This window comes from Vulpes lagopus, chromosome 7, assembly GCF_018345385.1.
Source record: "Vulpes lagopus strain Blue_001 chromosome 7, ASM1834538v1, whole genome shotgun sequence".
Taxonomy (NCBI): Eukaryota; Metazoa; Chordata; class Mammalia; order Carnivora; family Canidae; genus Vulpes; species Vulpes lagopus.
This window is the reverse complement of record NC_054830.1, coordinates 111,365,460-111,384,697: the sequence shown is the minus strand read 5'-3', so window position 1 is coordinate 111,384,697 and position 19,238 is coordinate 111,365,460. Positions and strand designations below refer to the sequence as shown.

The 19,238-nt window shown below is 46.1% G+C and overlaps 3 protein-coding genes across 5 annotated transcripts; 2 read left to right on the top strand and 1 right to left on the bottom strand.

The window, feature by feature from the left end:
- Window positions 1-5,538: 5,538 nt before the first annotated feature.
- On the bottom strand, window positions 5,539-10,347 carry GDF9 (growth differentiation factor 9). Of its 3 annotated transcripts, none has more exons than XM_041764073.1 (3): window positions 9,886-10,347; window positions 8,399-9,410; window positions 5,539-6,886 (listed from the first exon to the last, which is right to left on the bottom strand). In XM_041764073.1, exons 2-3 carry the CDS (start codon window positions 8,775-8,777, stop codon window positions 5,922-5,924), a joined length of 1,344 nt encoding a protein of 447 aa, XP_041620007.1. In that variant the 5' UTR covers window positions 8,778-9,410; window positions 9,886-10,347; the 3' UTR covers window positions 5,539-5,921. The 3 variants fall into 3 exon arrangements, with proteins under 3 accessions (XP_041620007.1, XP_041620009.1, XP_041620008.1); XM_041764075.1 differs by having other exon boundaries at window positions 8,399-8,712; window positions 10,075-10,347; XM_041764074.1 differs by having other exon boundaries at window positions 8,399-8,576; window positions 10,075-10,347.
- Window positions 10,348-10,908: 561 nt separating this feature from the next.
- On the top strand, window positions 10,909-12,428 carry LOC121495960 (cytochrome b-c1 complex subunit 8). The gene is made up of 3 exons (XM_041764076.1): window positions 10,909-11,050; window positions 11,164-11,331; window positions 12,263-12,428. The coding sequence occupies exons 2-3, from the start codon at window positions 11,178-11,180 to the stop codon at window positions 12,355-12,357; spliced, it is 249 nt and encodes an 82-aa protein (XP_041620010.1). The 5' UTR covers window positions 10,909-11,050; window positions 11,164-11,177; the 3' UTR covers window positions 12,358-12,428.
- Window positions 12,429-17,916: 5,488 nt separating this feature from the next.
- LEAP2 (liver enriched antimicrobial peptide 2) lies at window positions 17,917-19,057 on the top strand. The gene is made up of 3 exons (XM_041760708.1): window positions 17,917-18,197; window positions 18,344-18,483; window positions 18,776-19,057. The coding sequence occupies exons 1-3, from the start codon at window positions 18,141-18,143 to the stop codon at window positions 18,810-18,812; spliced, it is 234 nt and encodes a 77-aa protein (XP_041616642.1). The 5' UTR covers window positions 17,917-18,140; the 3' UTR covers window positions 18,813-19,057.
- The last annotated feature ends 181 nt before the right edge of the window (window positions 19,058-19,238 follow it).

The window sequence follows — 19,238 nt, the reverse complement described above, 5'->3', positions numbered from 1 at the left end:
GAGGTCTACAACCATCAGCTGCAGTCTGTATTTTGTCCCCTCTTCTTCCCATCAGAAGATACAGTAATTCTTCTGTGCAGAAACCTATAGAAACCATTAGAAGCCTCAAATGTACAAGCCTTAAATTAAAACAATTCCTGCCCTCTCACCCAGATATTCCCACAGCTTTCTAGGGCCTTGGACTTCTAGATGCACAACAGAAGATTTCTTGGAAACACCTCTAACACGAAAGGGAAAGACCAAACACACAGAACTTTTAGTATTTTTTTTTAAAGATTTTTGAGAAAGAGTGCAAGCATGCATGAGTGGGTTAGGGGCAGAGGGAGAAGCAGACCCCCACTGAGCAGGGAGCCCTGGGATCATGACCTGAGCTGAAGGCAGACCTTAACCGACAGACACCCAGATGCCCCCAAACCAATAAAACTCTTAAGAAATATGAAGAAAACCAAAAGAACCATCAAAAGTTATAATTAAGACACAGCTCATGTGGATGGGAATATGAAGCCAGGGAATGGGAGAAGTTTTATTCTCTTGCGTCACCACATGCACCAGAGTTTCTTCTGTCTAGAAGGTTGCAACCCTACAACCTCAGAGGGATGTGCCCAGTAACAAAAATCAAGAACCCACGGAAAAACATGCCAAGTTTTTCACCTCTGAATCCCCATCTCCGCTGCCATAATCCAAGTCAGCATCATCTCTCCCTTGGATGCTGACAAGAGCCCCCTAAAGCCATTTTCATGCTTCAGACTAGGTTCTTTCAAACAACTGCACATGTGACATAGAGTGATCTTTAAAAAAAAAAAAAAAAAGTGAATTCAACTATTTCCGGTCCCTGATTTAAGATTGTCAGTGGTTTCCTAGCCAATCCCTTTGTGCTGGCTAAACAAGGTCTTTATCATCTATCTGGTCAGTCTGCTCTTCAATCTCCTCTCCTCCCACTCCACTTGGCATTCCACCCTTCCCTCCTTTCCTACTTGCCAGTCACACCCAGTTCTTTCGGTTCTTAGAACACAAGCTCATTCTCACCTCAGTTTGTTCTGCCTAGAAGCTCCTGATGTTTGTATGTTGCCTGTTCCATTCCACTGTAATATAAGCGTCATAGGAACAACTACCATGTTTATCTTATTTACCATTATTAAACTACTTAGAGGAGTACCTAACGTGTGGTATATGGTCAATATGTACTTCCTGAATAAATAAAACTATAGTTTTAAGGATTCCAAGTTTCAAGGGTAGGAGTGAAATGGCAGAAGATGAAAAATTATTCAATCATTAATATAAAAATATTAGTATAACAAAACACCAGGATCTATTAAGACTTTGATGTTGGGATGAACATTTCCCTTCAACCAGTAGGTTTCAATGTGTGTGTGTGTGTGTGTGTGTGTGTGTGTGTGTGTGTGTATGTGTGTGTGTGTGTGTATGTGTGTATATATATATATATAAAATCTATCAACAACAGTATCCTTGAGATAGCATGCTACAGTTTCACAAGATATTATTGAGAAAACTGGACAAAAGATAAACATGGTATCTCTGGTATTTCTTACTATTGCATATTTATCTACAATTACCTTAAGTTTTAAAGAATTCCAACCTAAAAATACTATTCATTCAGCCTGCTTATGTAGTATCACCTCAAAGTATATTCTTCCAAAGAATGTTCTCTGGTGATAAAAGCTCACTTTTGGAATTTAGAGTAATAAAGGAAGTTTCTGTTTCCGGTACGTGATGTATTTTTCCTGCAGCTGAGAACATTAGACTCCGTTCTTAACCACACATAGCACCTGGCCCATAGTCTGTGTTCAATAAATATTTATTCAGTGAGCTATTTCTGAGAAAGCCAAAATGACCGAGGCACAGACTGTGAACTCCTAACAGTGTCCGTCATAGCATTCCAAAGGGAAAGACACCAGCACCAAAGACAGATCTGTAAAGAACTCTAGACTGTTCACGTAGCACTTCACAAGCAATGTCTAAAATACTGTTGACTCTTACCCACGTATATTACTCAATAGTTACATGCTAGTTGCATTACATATTCAAAAGGGACACAAATACTTGTAGACGACCTAAAAAAAATCCCATTCTTTAAGTACTGAAATAGCCCTGGTCTAACATATTAAGGCCCTTTCCAAAGATTAATAAATCTGTGCTTTGGGAAAGACAACTGCATCAGGAAGTAATTAAACACACAGAGAGCCTACTTGACCTGTCAATTCTGGTCAAGAATGAAGTGTTTGAATCCTCTAGTTGTGTTTTTTTTCCTTCTATTTAGAGAACAGTTTAAAACAAACAAACATGCTGTTTGATCCATTAAGATTTTATGTATTTATTCATGAGAGAGAGAGGGGCAGAGACACAGGCAGAGGGAGAAGCAGGCTCCATGCACGGAGCCTGATGTGGGACTCGATCTCTGGATTTCAGGATCACACCCTGAGCTGAAGGCAGACACTTAACTGCTGAGCCACCCAGGTGTCCCGAACAGCATACTTTTGGCCAGGGTTCTTGTGTTCGTTCTCTGTCAGATAAATAAAATCTTTAAAAAAATGTTTTGGGGACTAACATCCTCTAAAATAATATCTGAAGTATTTTCATTTCACTTCGTTTATCATTTTATAACTTACAATCCTCAAATTACCAATTTAAATGGATTACTTACAATTTGGATATAAATCAAGTTCTGAACATTTTGCTTTTATCATTTGTATAACCATGAACACTTCCTCCGTTACCCACCCCACCACAGAGTAGCTTTATTTTTCCCCTACAGACTGTCTAAACTGAGTCTAAACCAAGTCCAGTTGCTGCCACCCTTGAACCTAGTTAGTAACACACCAAGTATTCAGTGTAACACAGGAGTTGATTTAAACAGATAAGGAACAGGAAACCCAGAGCTGAAGTAAAACTGGCTCCTGACATGCCCCATTGTTCCTTGGCATACTAAAGCACCCATCCCATTAGGTAACCTCCTATCTCATCTGGACTAAATACCAAAGCTGAATGCATCTCTTTAAGGCACATGTAGCCTCATCCTTGAATTTCCAGATTTCAATCACCATTGTCCTTTCTCATTTCTTTTCTCAAGCGGCAGCTTTTCTAAGAGTAACTAAAGAAAAACAGGTTTCATTTGAAGGCGGTACTTGGGAGACTAGTGTATATCCTCCTGTGCTGAGCAGAAGAGAATTTTTTCAAGTTTAAATTGAGCAGATTTATCATCCCTTAGTATTAGCACTGTCCCATGAATGAAGAAACTAGATTAACAAGCAACCTCCCCACCAAAAAAAAGCCCAAAATAACAGGGAAGCCAAACTTACAGTTCATTCTGTCACAACACCATTGTAGCATCTAAATACTATACACAATTAAGTCTCCTTTAGAACTTACCTCTAAAGATGAGCTACTTTTCTGCCCCTAATTTTGGCTTTGACCCTAACACTTAGCTTCTATCAGAACTACTTTTTTTTTTTTTTCTAAACCTTCAGGTTGCAAACCATATCCCTACTCAACCACAGAACTAGACCATGAGGGGATCCCTGGGTGGCTCAGTGCCTGCCTTTGGCCTAGGGCATGATCCTGGAGTCCTGGGATCGAGTCCCACATCAGGCTCTCTGCATGGAACCTGCTTCTACCTCTGCCTGTGTCTCTGCCTCTCTCTCTCATGAATCAGAACACAAAAGAACAGGGGATCCCTGGGCAGCTCAGCAGTTTGGCACCTGCCTTTGGCCTAGGGCGCAATCCTGGGGTCCCGGGATTGAGTCCCACGTGGAGCTCCCAGCATGGAGCCTGCTTCTCCCTCTTCCTGGGTCTCTGTTTATCATGAATAAATAAATCTTTAAAAAAAACAAAACAAAAAACCCAACTAGGCCATGAATAAGAATAAAATCCCTTTTTTGGGGGGGGGGGATTTTTAAGTTTAGTTTGAATAATGAGGAATACTTTAACATGATACATATTTTATGTGGTCCTTTGGAAAACAGCCGTCTTTAAGGGAGACTTAACCTTCAAGTAAGTTCAATTGTATATCGCCACCGTTACTCATGCCTTTTTTTTTTTTTTTTAACACCCTCAAGAATGACAGAGGACCAGACAAAACCCTTGAAACACCATCTCTTAGACTGGCCAGCCTCATTTACGACAGAATAAGGACGCCTTCAGGTTAAACAACAAGGTGGCAAAGTTACTTGGAAACTGAGCCACCTAAAACTTCTCCCCTTGTTTCAGTCTTTTTCCTTCACGTTTTTGAGAGAAACAAAACGTACGCAAATAAGCAGGGCGAGGAGCAGAGGAGAAACAGATTCCTTTACCAACTTAGCCACCCAGATGCCCCAGGTTCTTTTTTAAAAAATGTTGAGAGTAAGAAATCATGAGCAGCTAAGGGCACTCCTGTCCGTTTGTGCAGGCTTGTGACATGTATGGAAGATGGCACCACACCAGGAAACAGAAAAGGAAATTAAAAATTCTATTCCCAGTCACAGCAAGAATACTTAGAATTTAACAATATCAAGTGCAAAACTTACACTCGGAAAGTGCAGAACATTGTTGAGAGCAATGAAAGACGACCTCAATCAAAAGGAAAAGCTTCCCATGCTCAGGGATTATAAGACTTAACATTGCTAAGATGCTAATACTTCCCAAACTGACAGATTCAACACAATCCCGATCAAAATCCCAGCTGGCTCCTTAAGCAGTAAGCACTAACTACTAAGAAAAGATTATTTACAAGAATGAGAGTGCAGGGTGGTTGGCTGGCTCATTTGGAAGAGCAAGCTACTCTTGATCATGCAGTTCTGAGTTCCAGCCCCATGTTGGCTGAAGAAATTACTCAAATAAAACCTTAAAGAATTAAAAGTACATCTTGCATTTAGGAGTTACTTTGGTCTGTGTATTAGGGTGTTAGAAATGCTGAAACAGGCATCACTGCATTAATCCTAACTCTGTACCTCTAGGGCTCTCCCAAGGTAGGATTTATTGAAAACCTACATATAAACCATCATATCCAAATAGGCCTGTTCTGTAATGTAACCTCATCACTCCCAGGTTAGTTTAATGGCAACACTCCCAAATCCACCTGGAAAAAATTTATGGGGTCAGTGATGGTAGCTGAGGGAAATCTGCAAAAACAAACAAAAAGGAAAAAATGTTCCTTGACTTCCTTCCATGAGGTCAGAGGTTTTAAATACATAAAAGAGAAAATATTCTAAAAATCTTCAACATTGTCATCTTCTTGTAAAAATCTGCAAAACAATTTGTTAAAAAAAATAGGACAAATGTTGGGGTTTATGTGAGCCACCCTATTTATAAGTGCCACCTGACGAGCTGAAATAGCATATGGTACACCCATCACACTAACAAATGGACATAGGTTATGTGCTTACAGTCCCAATAAATACCCTTCAGGTTTCAGGTGGAGAAGCTAGCTTCTCTTTTACTCTAAAAAGACAAAATTAAGCCAAAACTAGCTTATAGGTATGCTTCTCCCTCCCAAAAGACCATTTGAAAGCAATCCTTTAAAACAAAAGGCACACACATGGTAAATTTATGCCATAAAGAGGGATTTATTCTTCCAGGAAATAAAACTATAGCACTCTGAACTATTTAGAGCTGCAATTCCATCCAAGATTTATGTTAAGATTTTTCTCTTCATTCAAAAACAAGACTCCAAGAAAAAAATCGCTCAGGGAAAAAAGTTGAAAGCCCTCCAAAATTATTTTGTTTACATCTGGAAATAAAGGCAGATGTTACCACTTTACACGGACAGGTGCCACACCATGGGTTCATCCACACAGGCTCCTCCTTATACAACTCGTACTGCACTTAAAGTGATTTGACACCCAGAACTCTCCCTCGAAGGCACAGATAGGCGCTCAGGACTTCCTCTGCTGAAGAGGCTCAAAAGCTTTAATTTCAAGAAGCCTATGTTAACGACAAGTGCACTTGGTGGCTATCATATCTTCATATTCTTTGTAAGCAATTGAGCCATCTGGCTCAATGGTCAAAACACTGAGAGGGCTGTATTTGGCAGGTACACATGATGGTCTTGGCACTGACGAGTTGAGCTTCTCATGGATGATGTTCTGCACCATGGTGTGCACTGGCGAGCCATACCGATGTCCAACTGCCCTTGGACAGTCCCCTTTACAGTATCGAGGGTTGTATCTGTGCGGGGCCACGATCCAGTTGTCCCACTTCAGCTGACTAAAGCTCAGCCTGAAGTCGTGGAGCTCACACTCGTGTTGGGGGAAAAGAAAGTGTTTCAAGTATTCACTCAGATTGAAAGAAGCGGGAGCCAGAGGCTTGTTCAGTTCCAAGCTGACGGTGTCCTGACCTCTCCGGTGACGGGAAGATCTTCCACCTTCAGTCGATTCCTCTCCCATGGGACAGGCAGACAGACCTCCCTTCTGGTCAGCCCTCTGTGAAGATCTCCTTTTATAGTGAAGGGAATCCCACCTGTGATGAGCCTGAGCACTTGTGTCATTCAGATATAAAAGCAGGGACGGGGGTACCAGCAGAGTCATATTCCACGGCCCATCCTGTGCCACAGGATCCTGCTGCTGGTTTCTCACACAGGTAAAATTTACAGACATGTGAACACTTCTCTTGTGCGAGGCCACTAGAGGCCGGAGAGCAGTGGTCACATCAACCTCAAACCATTTGTATTTCTTTTTCAATTCAAACTGTGAGTTAAAGGTCAATAAGGATGGAGCTCTCTGGGGGGTCCAGCTAGAAAACTCTGGCTCTTTGATCACCAGGTGGCACAGACATTTAACGGCAGAGGGGAAAGAAATGGAATTGCTGAAAGAGTACAGCAAACCTGACTTCAGTAAGTGTTCAACGGCAGGAACACGATCCAGGTTAAAGAGCAGGTCCACAGGTGGAACAGAGCCTGAGAAGAAAAACAACCCGCCAGTAGTGCTTGCATACAAACACAACATAACAAGCAGTCAAGGCATTTGTCCTTGTCATGTGCTTTCTCCCTTCTCTTTCCCCACTTCCCCCAGCCTTAAAGAGGAGGGGGGGGGGGGAGGTGAGTCAGAAAATACCTGCTACAGGTACCACGCTAACTGCCAGAGTGTCCAACCTAGCTATTTTATCAACAGAAAGTCTGAACGGCTTTGGTGGTGAACAACCATAGAAAATCATTGTTTCCCAATCTCAATCTTTGGCTCCAAATCTAGAAGCAGCTAATACTATTTTTCTCCTGGAGAGTCTCTAGAGAGAAAACTCAAACACATTTATCGGTCTTAAGATGACTTTTTAAGCCCTAATGAACAGAATCAACGAAGAACTTAATGGTCTAATTGGGAACACTTGAGAATGATAACAAATGGAGGCTCTAAAGCCACTGTAATAAGACTTCGAGAAAGGAGAAAGGGTTTTTTTTTTTTTTTTAAGATTTTGCTTATTCATGAGACAGAAGGGGGGGGGGAGAGAGAGAGAGAGAGAGAGAGACAGGCAGAGGGAGAAGCAGGCTCCATGAAGGAAGCGTGATGTGGGACTCCATCCCGGGTCTCCAGGATCATACCCTGGGCTGAAGGTGGCGCTAAACCACCAAGCCACCAGAGCTACCCAGGAGAAAGGGTTTAAAACAGCCACAGCTGACCTGTTGGGTTAGAACCTGTTTGTGTCAGGGGCACCTGGGTGGCTCAGTGGTTGGGCATCTGCTTTTGGCTCAGGTCAGGATGCCGGGGTCCTGGGATGGAGTCCTGCATCAGGCTCCTCTTCAGAGAGAAGCCTGCTTCTCTCTGCCGGTCTCTCATGCATAAGTGAATAAAATCTTAAAAAAAAAGAAAAAATAAAGAAAAACAGTTTTGGTCATGAGCTAGTAAGAATGTAGAGCGATTTTTGTTTTGTTTTTTAAAGCACTGCTCCTTTCTCACATAGGACTCCAAAGTGCTGGGTCAGGTTGATGACCAACACCTGGTTCTTCAGAGGACCTACTGTTCCAAATGCAGACTTCAGTTTTCCTCATAGAAAGCAGTAAAATCCTATTTAACACAATAAATACTTCAGTAGCTAGGAGATGTTTTAGACACAGTTCCAGGTCAACACTGATAGAATGGTAAGAATAAGCCAAGAGAGGTCAAAATACCTGGTTTCTAGTCTGGATTTTGTGACCCTGGATAAGAAGCCAACCTCCAGCCACACACTGTTCAGCTTTTAGAGCTGTTAAGTCTCTTCTAGCTCTAAAGTTCTACCATAGGAGCCCACCTTATTCCAGGAGAGCATTAGGAAGAAACAGTAAGATCAAGTACCAGATTTGTTGCAATGTAGACACTGAGGATCATGCAAAGTAATACGTAATTCGAGGAGCAAGGCCCAGCTCCTTTCTAATAACTGCAACACAGACAAGTCTATCATCTTCCCACCACCCGTTAACCAGTCTGCTCCTACACACCTGTTGCCTGGTCCCCAGGAGCCTGCGTGTGCTGGGCACAGGATGTGAAGAGCCGAACAGTGTTGTAGAGAGGGCTTCTGTTGGATTTAGGGATCCCCTCCTTGGTAGCATAGGCCTTATAGAGCCTCTTCATGTAGCGCAAAGCTCTAGGCGTGCCACCTTGCCCATCATATAGAACCTTGAAAAGAGGAGAAAGGAAGCCAGATCTGTCTCTTCCATCTGGAGGCCGCAACAATGACCAAGGCTCAGCCACAGATTCTGACTCAGCTTCAGCTGCAGCCCGAGCTTCTCCTCTTGAAACTTGAGAACCAAGACTAATAGGAAAACACAGCAACGTAAAGCAGAAAAACCAAAGGAAGAAGTTGCTGAGAAGTGCCATGGCCTGGAAGAGCTAGCCAGGGATACATTTCCCCATACCAGTCTTCTTCCTAAAAGCCCGGAAGTGCCTAGGTTGGTCTCTTAAATAAATTTTAAGTGTGTGTGGGGGGGTAGGCTAGGGTTACTTCTGTAATCAACCTCAAGGACGCCTAGCTGAAGACAATTTTTATCAGCTGTGCATCAAACTGCTGATAACGTCCTATTTATCTAATTTGTGCTCATTAGATACAAATGTATCTGTTATTTCGCTTTCCTCTCCCTTCTTTCCTCTCTCCCTTTTAGAGGCATTTATTTAAAACCTCTTCAGTTATTGTTATGCCAATGGACTAGTTATGCAAGCTGAAAGGCCAACAGAATTGAGAAATGATCATAAAACCACCCATTTTTTTGAGATTAGGATTCTTAAAAAGTTCCTTAGAGACTTGCTGGGACTTCCAAAGCAAGTGGGAAAGCTAATTATTCATGATGATATGAAGGTCTGTTGCTATGTAATTTATTGGGTTGTTCCCTCTTGCTCTCCCTTCATCCTCATCACCTCCCCCACTGCCAGGTGGTTAGAATAATTACTTACTGCATATTGCTTTGGAGAGTGAGAAAAAAGTCACAATTGACATTAAAACTCCAGAGGGGATCCCTGGGTGGCGCAGCGGTTTGGCGCCTGCCTTTGGCCCAGGGCCTGATCCTGGAGACCCGGGATCGAATCCCACGTCGGGCTCCCGGTGTCATGGAGCCCGCTTCTCCCTCTCCCTCTGCCTATGTCTCTGCCCCTCTCTCTGTATGACTATCCTAAAAAAAAAAAAAAAAAAAAAACTCCAGAGAGCAGAGAACCGTTGGGTTGCCCAATTCTCAGGGAGCTTCCTATGGATTATGTACTTGGAATCCTGCACTATGTTTTAATAAAGGACATCACCTTTATTATTTTTTTTAATTTTTTTTAAATTTATTTATGATAGTCACAGACAGAGAGAGAGAGAGAGAGGCAGAGACACAAGCGGGCTCCATGCACCGGGAGCCTGATGTGGGATTCGATCCCGGGTCTCCAGGATCGCGCCCTGGGCCAAAGGCAGGCGCCAAACCGCTGCGCCACCCAGGGATCCCCAGGACATCACCTTTAACCTTGACTCATCTTTAAATGTAAGATCTTGATCCTTTACTTTGGTCCGCACATTCACCTACATAGATTTTGGTTGAAAGATTTGAAGATGTTTGCAGGGTTTTTTTTTGTTTCTGTTTTTTTTTAAACCTAAATTTTAATTTTTAATTTAACTTGCTAGGGTGTTTTTGATTTAAGGACTTACGTTCTTGGAGCTGAGACAAAGCTAGAGCTGATGTTTTAGGAACAGGAGACTGAGCTGTGCCGTGAAAGGCTGAAACGAGGGCTTATCCGTAAGGAGACCGTGCTGGAAGGACGTCAACCCGCATTCACGAGCACTCTGTGCGGTACCTACTAGGGTCATGAAACTGAGGCATGTCTGCGAGTTTTCAGTTCGATTGCGTGCCAAGGCGCCCTGAGCCCCGGCTAGGAGGCAGGGTTCCACAAAACACCTGCCACCTGTTGAGTGACAGCGTGCTCCGACCTCACACGCGGCGGCCAAGTCACAGACTCCGCGCGTCGAGCGGAACGGCCCGGCCGGCAGCAGCCTCCCGCAGAGGGCGCTTCCCGGAAATCCCGAGGCGGCCGCCGGGGCAGGGGAGAAGCGGGGGCGCACCGCAGCGCGTCGGGGCCGGACTGGCTGCGCGGCTCCGAGGTGGCCTCGGCCCTGCCCCCGCCATTCCTCGGGGACTCCGGGGGCGCCACCGGGGGAGACGTTTCTACCCAGGCAAGCGCACACCGCCAGAGGCCTGTCGGCCCGAGGCCGCCGAGAAGGCCCCACATCACGTCCGCGCTCCTGGTGCTGGCGTCGCCGCTGTTCTGGAGAGAGCGGAGCCCCTTCGACGCCCGGACTGGAGCGCGGAAGGTCGCGGCCGGAGGTCACTACATCTCTTTGTTCCCCTCGGCCCCGGCCGCTTCCAGGGGGGCAGGAGGCAGAGGGGAAGCGCCCCCCGGGCCCCAAAGCCCGCTCCGTACTCCGCGTCCCGCGCCGGCCCCGCCCGCTCCCGGGGCCACGGGGCACAACACTTCTCTGCAGAACGGGGAGCAACGGCGCCTCCCCCCGGAGACGGCCGGAAACTGGTATCCCCCGGAAGTGACTTCACGGCCTCCCGGAAGTGACGGACGGACGCCGGCGGTTCCCGCGACGGTGGAGGGCGAAGTGACCCCTGTGCGGGAGTGAGGTGGGTCGCGGGGTCTGGGTGGTCACCGGGGAGGGTGGGGGCGCCGCGGCGGCGGCGGCGGGGGAGGGCGTGCGGGGGCTGAGGCAGGCGCCGGTCCACCCTTGGTCTTGCAGGCGCCGCCGCGACCATGGGCCGCCAGTTTGGGAACCTGACCCGGATGCGGCATGTGATCACCTACAGTTTGTCGCCCTTCGAGCAGCGCGCCTTCCCGCACTACTTCAGCAAAGGCATCCCCAACGTGCTGCGCCGTACGCGGGCGTGCGCCCTTCGCGTCGTGCCCCGTGAGTGCCTTGGCCGGGTCGGAGGATGCTGAGTGACAGCGGAGCCCTCCCTCGGGGAGCCCTCTCCGTGGCGCCGGCGCTCTGCAGCCTGCCCCTCCCGCGGTTTCTCACTGGAAGCCCTCGCCCTAGTGTATTCTCCCCCCCCCCCCCCGCCCGTCCTACAAGGGAGCAAACTGAGGCACAGGCCAACACTTGGTCCCTTGTGTGGTGCCAGCGTCTCCCTCCGAGGTGGCCACTTCGTAGCGATGAACTGTTAGGTGTTAGCGGATAGGGATGACGGGAGCACAGCGTTGTGAATTGGCGCATGCACAAAAAAAGCCACAGAAGTGACCACTAGTTGTTAAATGGTGAAGTACATGTTACCTGAATTATCTCATTAACGTTTTTTGTGTGCGTGTGTGCAATGGAAGAGAGAGGAAAGGTTGGGTGACAGATTTTCCTGGCTGGCCCTTTCTTTTGGTCGCCTGTGAAATGGGTGTGTGATGTAACCTTAAAAGATTTGGGCGGCCTGGGTGGCTTGGCGGTTTAGCACTGCCTTCGGCCCAGCACGGGACCCTGGAGACCCGAGATCGAGTCCCACGTCAGGCTCCCTGCATGGAGCCTGTTTATGTCTCTGCCTCTTTCTCTCATGAATAAATAAAATCTTTAAAAAAAAAAATTTATCCGTGAGACACACAGAGAGGGGCAGAGCCACAAGGTAGAGGGAGAAGCAGCTCCCTGCAGGGACTCCATCCCAGGCCTCCTGGATCACCATCTGAGCAAAGGCAGACGCTCAACCACTGAGCCGCCCCCGTGCCCCAAACCTTCCTTGGTTTGAAACCATCTGGTTTCAAAGTGGCTTCTTGGAAGCTAGAGACAGTAGGATGGAGCATGCAGTGAGTGGGAAAAGACTGACCCCTGGGCTCACTCCTGTCACTTTTGATTTTTAAAGCGTTCATAGCGTTTTACCTTGTCTACACATGGGGAACCCAGGAGTTTGAGAAATCCAAGAGGAAGAATCCAGCTGCCTATGAAAATGACAAATGAGCCACTCATATGGATCGTAGTTCCCAGTGTCTGGAAGACTTGAAGAAGTAATAAACTTATTATGGACTGCACTGTTGTGATTTTTGCATTTTTGTGAGCAAGTCCTTGGTGTGACTGCTGCTGCTCAAGCTCATGAACTCCCCTTGTCGCATGAGTCCTGAAAAGTTTGGCTACTCTGTGAGTTGGGTGAAGGATTTGGGCTTAGTGTTTGTTCTATAATCTTCAGGAAATAAGCAGCAGCTACTCCTGCAGCTGGTCACTTGTGGGTGGCATCACCTGTGCGGTTGGTTCCCAGGGGTCTGCTCCTATAGTAACCATAAGATCCGGTAACTATATTGTAATTACCATGTGTCAGGTACTCAGCCCTTTACACAAATAAGTGTACTGCCTTTGAATTAAGTATCATTGTACTCATTTTGCAGATGAGGAACACAGTGAGAGTAAGTAATTTGAGCAAAATGACACAGCTAACGAATGGTAGAGTCTGTTACTAAAGTTTTGGCTCTTTTAAAGATTTTATCTATTTATTCATGAGACAGAGAGAGGCAGAGACATAGAGGGAGAAGCAGGCTCCCTGTGGGAAGACCGATGCGATACTCAATCCCAGGACCCCATGATCACAGCCTGAGCCAAAGGCCTACTGTCACCCACTGAGCCACCTAGGAGCCCCTGAAGTTTTTGCTCCTAAAGCTGTCCTAGACAGGCCTTTCTTAATCTGAGGGGAAGGAAGTCAGCTATAAAGGAGGGGGGAGGTCTCCCCTTGGTCTCTTAAGTTAAACTGCCTGTGTTTGTACCAGGTTGTGTTCATAGTGGGTTTTAGTCACATATGGTCCATAATGCTTAAAATATTTACTCTGGTCCTTTATTGAAAAGTTTACCCCTGTTCTAGAGCCTTTGAATTACTTTTTTAGTAGAAAGGTAACCCTTTTTCCATCACCAGGAGATGGTAGAAGTAGGTGTTGGTAGCTTTATACTTCTGGTTCCCTGCTCCATTTCTAGAAACTTCCTCACTTCTGCAGACAACTGCTTGCTGGGCCGGAACAGCAACTTTTACAGTGTAGTTAAGTTTCTATCTTTTTTCTTATTCTAATGATTATTATCTTTTAGGAACCAGAGGTAAAATACTTCAAAACAAAAAGATGGTGCTATAAATTGCATTGAGGGGCACATGGGTTGGTCATTTCGATTGTGTCTGCCTTCAGCTCAGGTCGTGATCCCTGGGTCCTGGGATCCAGCCCTGCTTTGTGGCTCCCTGCTCAGCGGGGAGTCTTTTTTTTCTCCCTTTCCTTCTGCCTCCTCACTCTGCTCATGCTCATGGTGTCTCTCAAAATCTTTTTTTTTTTTTTTTTAAAGATTTTATTTATTCATGAGAGAGAGGGGCAGGGACACAGGCAGAGGGAGCAGACTACATGTAGGGTGCCCGATGTGGGACTTGATCCCAGGTCTCCAGGACCACACCCTGGGCTGAAGACGGCGCTAAACCGCTGAGCCACCTGGCTGCCCTCAAATAAAATCTTTAAAAAATTGTATTGATTGGGAGGGTAGGATAAAGAACTTCTGAGTTAGGTGACCTTGGGTCCATACCCTTTATCCTGTGCTTCACTATATGATACAAGTAACCTGCATTCCTGAGCTTTGACCTTTTCACGGGTAAGGTAATCTTAAAACCCTAGGGTTGTGGTAATGGTGAAATAAGTGATCTGTAGGTCTGGCAGGTGTCACAAAGGACCGCTATATGATAAAAAACTCCAGCCTCACCCAGCATGGTCTGACTCTCTTGGGCTCCATCCAAGTTTGTTGCCAGGGTTTACCGCATGTTTGTGTCATAGACTTGAGAGTCCAGTGAAGCTGTGGACCTGAAGATGTAAATGTACCACCCATCCTTCACTTTGCATAGTTTGAGCAGGTTCAGGTGCCAGGGGAGGGTCCTGCCTTGACGGGACATTATTCTTTCTCTCTGATTAGCCCCAAGCTTTGGGGAGATGGCTACCCTCTCCCATCGTGGCTTCATTTTACCCCAAGACTATTCCTGGTTCCTTGGTGCCTTTGGAGATTACAGCTCAAAAGCAAACATACCCTTTCTCAGCTCTGACCAGGCATCAAGTCCAGGTCTGAATCCATTTTCTCCCAGGAACATGCTGAGAAGACCCTGCTGTAAGCCCTTTTACGTGCTGAGCTGCTTTAGAAGAAAATGGTGAAAGTCAATCCTAAGCCTGTCTCTCACCAAAGGGCTTTGTTCTCTGAGCTGGGGGGAAAGGGGGGCATGGAGCCTGTGTAGTGGGATAATGAAGTGGGTGGGAGGCTAGAATGTAGGGAGTTGTCCTAGCTTAGTGCTCCTGTACGTGATAGGGGATCTGGGATTATTTCAGGGACCGGTGGATCTGGCAAAATCCATAAAGAAAAAAACATGTGTGGGGATCCCTGGGTGGCGCAGCGGTTTGGCGCCTGCCTTTGGCCCAGGGCGCGATCCTGGAGACCCGGGATCGAATCCCACATCAGGCTCCCGGTGCATGGAGCCTGCTTCTCCCTCTGCCTGTGTCTCTCCCTCTCTCTCTATCTCTGTGACTATCATAAATAAATAAAAAAATAAAAAAAAAATAAAAAAAAAACATGGGTGAAGTCTCAAGGAAGAAGGGGACCACTGCTGTGGGTCCCAAAGCCTAGAACCCTGCACTTGGAGCCTCCAGGCCTGGGTGTGGCTCCTTTCTCTGCTCCGGGCCACAGCCACTTACTCATTTAGCCCGTTTTGACCTCAGCAGCACCCTGCCCCCAGCAGGGCTTTTATCTCTGGGCTGTACAGGGTGGCAAAGTGAACTTCAGTTTGCCAACCAAGTTCTCACGACGCAGGCATCGCCTGTGGAGGCCCGGAAGTCTGTGCCAGGTCCAACCAGCAAAAAAGCAAATACACTTTGACCCTTGAAGTTTTACCTGGAAAAGTTTTTCATTTCAGAGTCTTTAATTTTTTATTAGGCATATCCTGCTCAGGGATAGCAAAAAAGTCTCCAGTTACTGCCAAGCCTTTAATGGTCTCCTCTCCACCTGGAATGTGTTTCAAACTGCTCAGGTAGCTACACCCTCTTCCTCCCATTTCATCCTACGCACTTAACAGCAGAAATCCCTGGGTGTTGTCCTAGAGTTACTAAGCTAGAAGCTATCAAACATGCTTCTCATTGCCTTCCTGTAAATTAATTACTTGAACACCAAATGTCAGTGCCTGAGAGGCCTCAGATCTACTCCCATGTCGTTGAGAGAACACAAGACTAAAGCTCAAAGGGAAAGGGCTGGCTTGTGGTCAATTAACCTAGCCCCCCCCCCCCCTTGCCTCTCAGCCAGGCATTCTTTCTCCTATGCCTGAAACTGTTAAAGGCTGCTGAGACCTTTCTGCTGGAGGAAGGAGTATGTAGCTGTGTTTATTCATTCAGCAAAATACTTGACTGTGGAGAGCCCATGAATTCTTCATATTTATTAATTTCAGGAATAGGATTTCACAACTATTCAAGGGCTATGGGATGGCTGTGGACAACTGCTGTTACTTCAGCTAATACAGTCTGGATGCTACTTTGCTTTTAAAGCTTTGATTTTTGCTCCATGTTTATTTTTTATTTTTTAAGATTTTATTTATTTATTCACGAAAGACACAGAGAGGCAGAGACACAGGCAGAGGGAGAAGCAGGCTCCATGCCGGGAGCCCGATGTGGGACTCGATCCGGGGTCTCCAGGATCACGCCCTGGGCTGAAGGCAGGCGCTAAACCGCTGAGCCACCCGGGGATCCCCTCCACGTTTAATTTAAAACAATGACAGGTAACATAGACATATGTTGAAATACTTTTCCTAACTGGTTCCTTCCTTGGACAGTAACGGGTTTTTTCTTTTGGGGGTTGGGGCGGCATGCAAGATAGAGGCTCAAACCCCAGAGGCTTCCGCAGTGTTGTCACACTTGTGATGATGAATGGTACTTCTTTCCCCCTATGCACACCATAGCCTCAGGCCCTTTCCTTGGCTGGTGTACTGGCTATATAAATGAACACAGAAGGCTACTTTGATTTTGCTTGAAGTACAGGAAGGCAGAAAGGATTAAACATGGGGAGAAAGTACCCATGTTTGTAACTAGTTTCCAAATGCCATTTGGCATCTCCCTCTCTTAAGAGCAAGCTGGCACTGTGGCCGCAGACCCAGCTGTGTCTAGGACATCACGTTGTTCAGTCTCTTATCTAATCGGGTTTGTGTTCTTACCCAATGTTCATTAGGTCATCACGTATAGCTTCTTCTCCACCCCACAAAGGCTCCTAGTTAAGCCCCTACGTGGGGTGATTGAGCATCCAAGCTCAGGGATAAAGAGAAAGAGCAGCTGACTCCTCCTGCCTCTCCACGTTCCTTAAGTGCAAGCAGTGGTGCCTGCCTCTGGGCTTGGCTCCACGGTCCTAATGGACCTGAACCAGGACAGACAGAACTGTGGAGTCATACCACCCTTGCCCCCTGTCCCAGTTCTGAGGTCCACCTTACCAACCTCTTCTCCCTTGACAAGAGGACTGGTGACCATCCTGTTCCACCTTCAGTTGTGCCTCATCTCCTCCACTTCACCTTGTGGAACAAGCAGGCTCAAACTAAATATCCAACTTCTGAAAATGATAAGGGCTTTGCGAAGAGGTTATCAGTCAAGCTTCGAGAAAGACACCAGTTAGAGAAATAATCTTGTTACATTTGTCTTGTTGGCTCATTCTTCCAGGTCATAGGAAGATCTGAAGTGCTATAAATCTTCCTGAGAAGTTACACCTTTCCCCCAAATTTATTAAAATGTCCATGTGATTTAATGAGTACCCACACCTCCTCCTTAGGTACACGCACTTTCTTGTTCTGCAGCACTTCCTACTTAAGTTGATGGATGTTTTGGGCTGTAGTGATTGAAGTTCAGCCCTATGTTAGCTCCCCAAAGCTGCTAGAAGGCTATGCTCCACAGGGGACCCCAGCCAACTACTGGAAGGAGAGCCCATAATTCAAGGATTGCATTGTGACTTGTCACCGTCAAACAATCCCACTGGTTTAGGAGCTCCTTAACTCCTTGTTCACATTTTTAAAAACAAAGAATCCACCAGTACTCTCATTCATTCTATTCACCCACAGTTCAAGTCCCACACCACTCATGATGGCCTTTCCCCTGGGAGAAGGCAGGTAGATCACACTTTGAACTTGCCACAGCTGGGTCCATTCTTCTAGGGAGACGATCTGGAGAAAGTAACTAGCATGACAGGCCATCTATACAAAAGGGGGGATCTGCAGCACTGTTCAATCACACTTGGCTGGCGTAAAGTCCCACAGAGGGGAGGTAAGGCCCTATCCAGTTGCCTACAACACAAGAGATTGGTGCTTCTTTCCCAGACAAGGCTGAAAGGGGTCAACCTCATTATGAGAATTCTATTTTGATTACAGTGATCTCACTGAGCTATTTTGGAATCAAAATGTGGCTAGGTGCCTGGTTTCCCTCAGTGGCTTCACGTGGCTTTCAAAGGTAAGTAGGGGGTTGTGCTGACTTTTGGTGAAAGGGTCCAAGCCAGCAACACAATCATCCAAAGTCCAGATGAGGGATCAGTAAATACAACATGCCTGAAAGGCAAGCCTTGAGCACATTCTTCTGGTAGACATTAACTTATTAAATCGACCCTGATGGCAAATATAAACTTTGCCCCATCTCACTTGGCAACCATAAAAGAAGTGAATTTCAGTCTATAAAAGGAAGTGGGAGCTGCCGCTGGATTTTGGGCTCCAACAACCTCCATCTGTCAAGATGTGGCACCTCAAACTCTTTGCAGTGCTCATGATCTGCTTGCTGCTGTTGAACCAGGTAAGAGATGGACGTGCAAAGACTGTGGTTGGGGGAGAGGGGACTCTGCTCTGGAGTCTACAGCCTCCTGGGGGTGATCCTTTTCCCAGGGTGTGTGGGAGGGTGTATGCTTCCATACCTGAGGCTGATTGGTCTTCACCCTACAGGTAGATGGCTCCCCCATAATGGAACTGAGTTCAACCAAGAGAAGGCCACGGAGAATGACCCCGTTTTGGAGAGGGGTTTCCCTAAGGCCCATTGGATCCTCCTGCCGGGACAATTCTGAGTGTATCACGAGGCTGTGCAGGTATTCTACAAACCTGAGAGTAGGGCAGAGGAAAGAGCAGCACACACACAGACCTAAGAATAAAACTGGGCTGGCGATTGCCTGGGCTTTAGTGGGGAGCTCCATGGCAAATCCCCCAGGACTGCAGAACCAAGAACAGCTCCATACAGATCCCACCAGAGTGGTGCTTTTCCTTTCTGCAGTTTGTCCTGAGGCTGGATAGAGCAAACAGAGGAAGGAAATGCACCAGAGGTGGCTGGCTCTGGGCACTGCTAAACCATTGTCTTAAAAACCACCTTTTCTTTTCCTTTAGAAAAAGACGCTGTTCCCTAAGTGTGGCCCAGGAATGATGTCCAACCAGGGGAAAGGAGAAAAGCACTTACCTACCACAATGCTCCGTTCTATGGAATATTGATTAACTGCATTTTGGCTGGAGACACTTAAATGAAGCAATCTTGTATTTTTAATATTTAAAGACAGATATGTGCTTTAAACTGGTTTCCATTTCTTCTTAGAATGTTATGTAGATATGCATTACTAAACTTTGTTAGAGTTTATTTTTCTATGTATACTATTAAATGTCTCAAAATTTTCAGTCTGGAATTCAAGCTTTTTAGGGGAAAATGATTCATTTTGTATGTTACAGAAAAAGAAAAAAAAAAAAAAACCAGCATTGCCTAATAGCAGACTTCTCAATCTGCAAAGTACAGTGAAAGTGAACATTTAAGAAACAAAGAACATGACGACAGGCTGAAAGATGAAAGTTTAGTAATAGC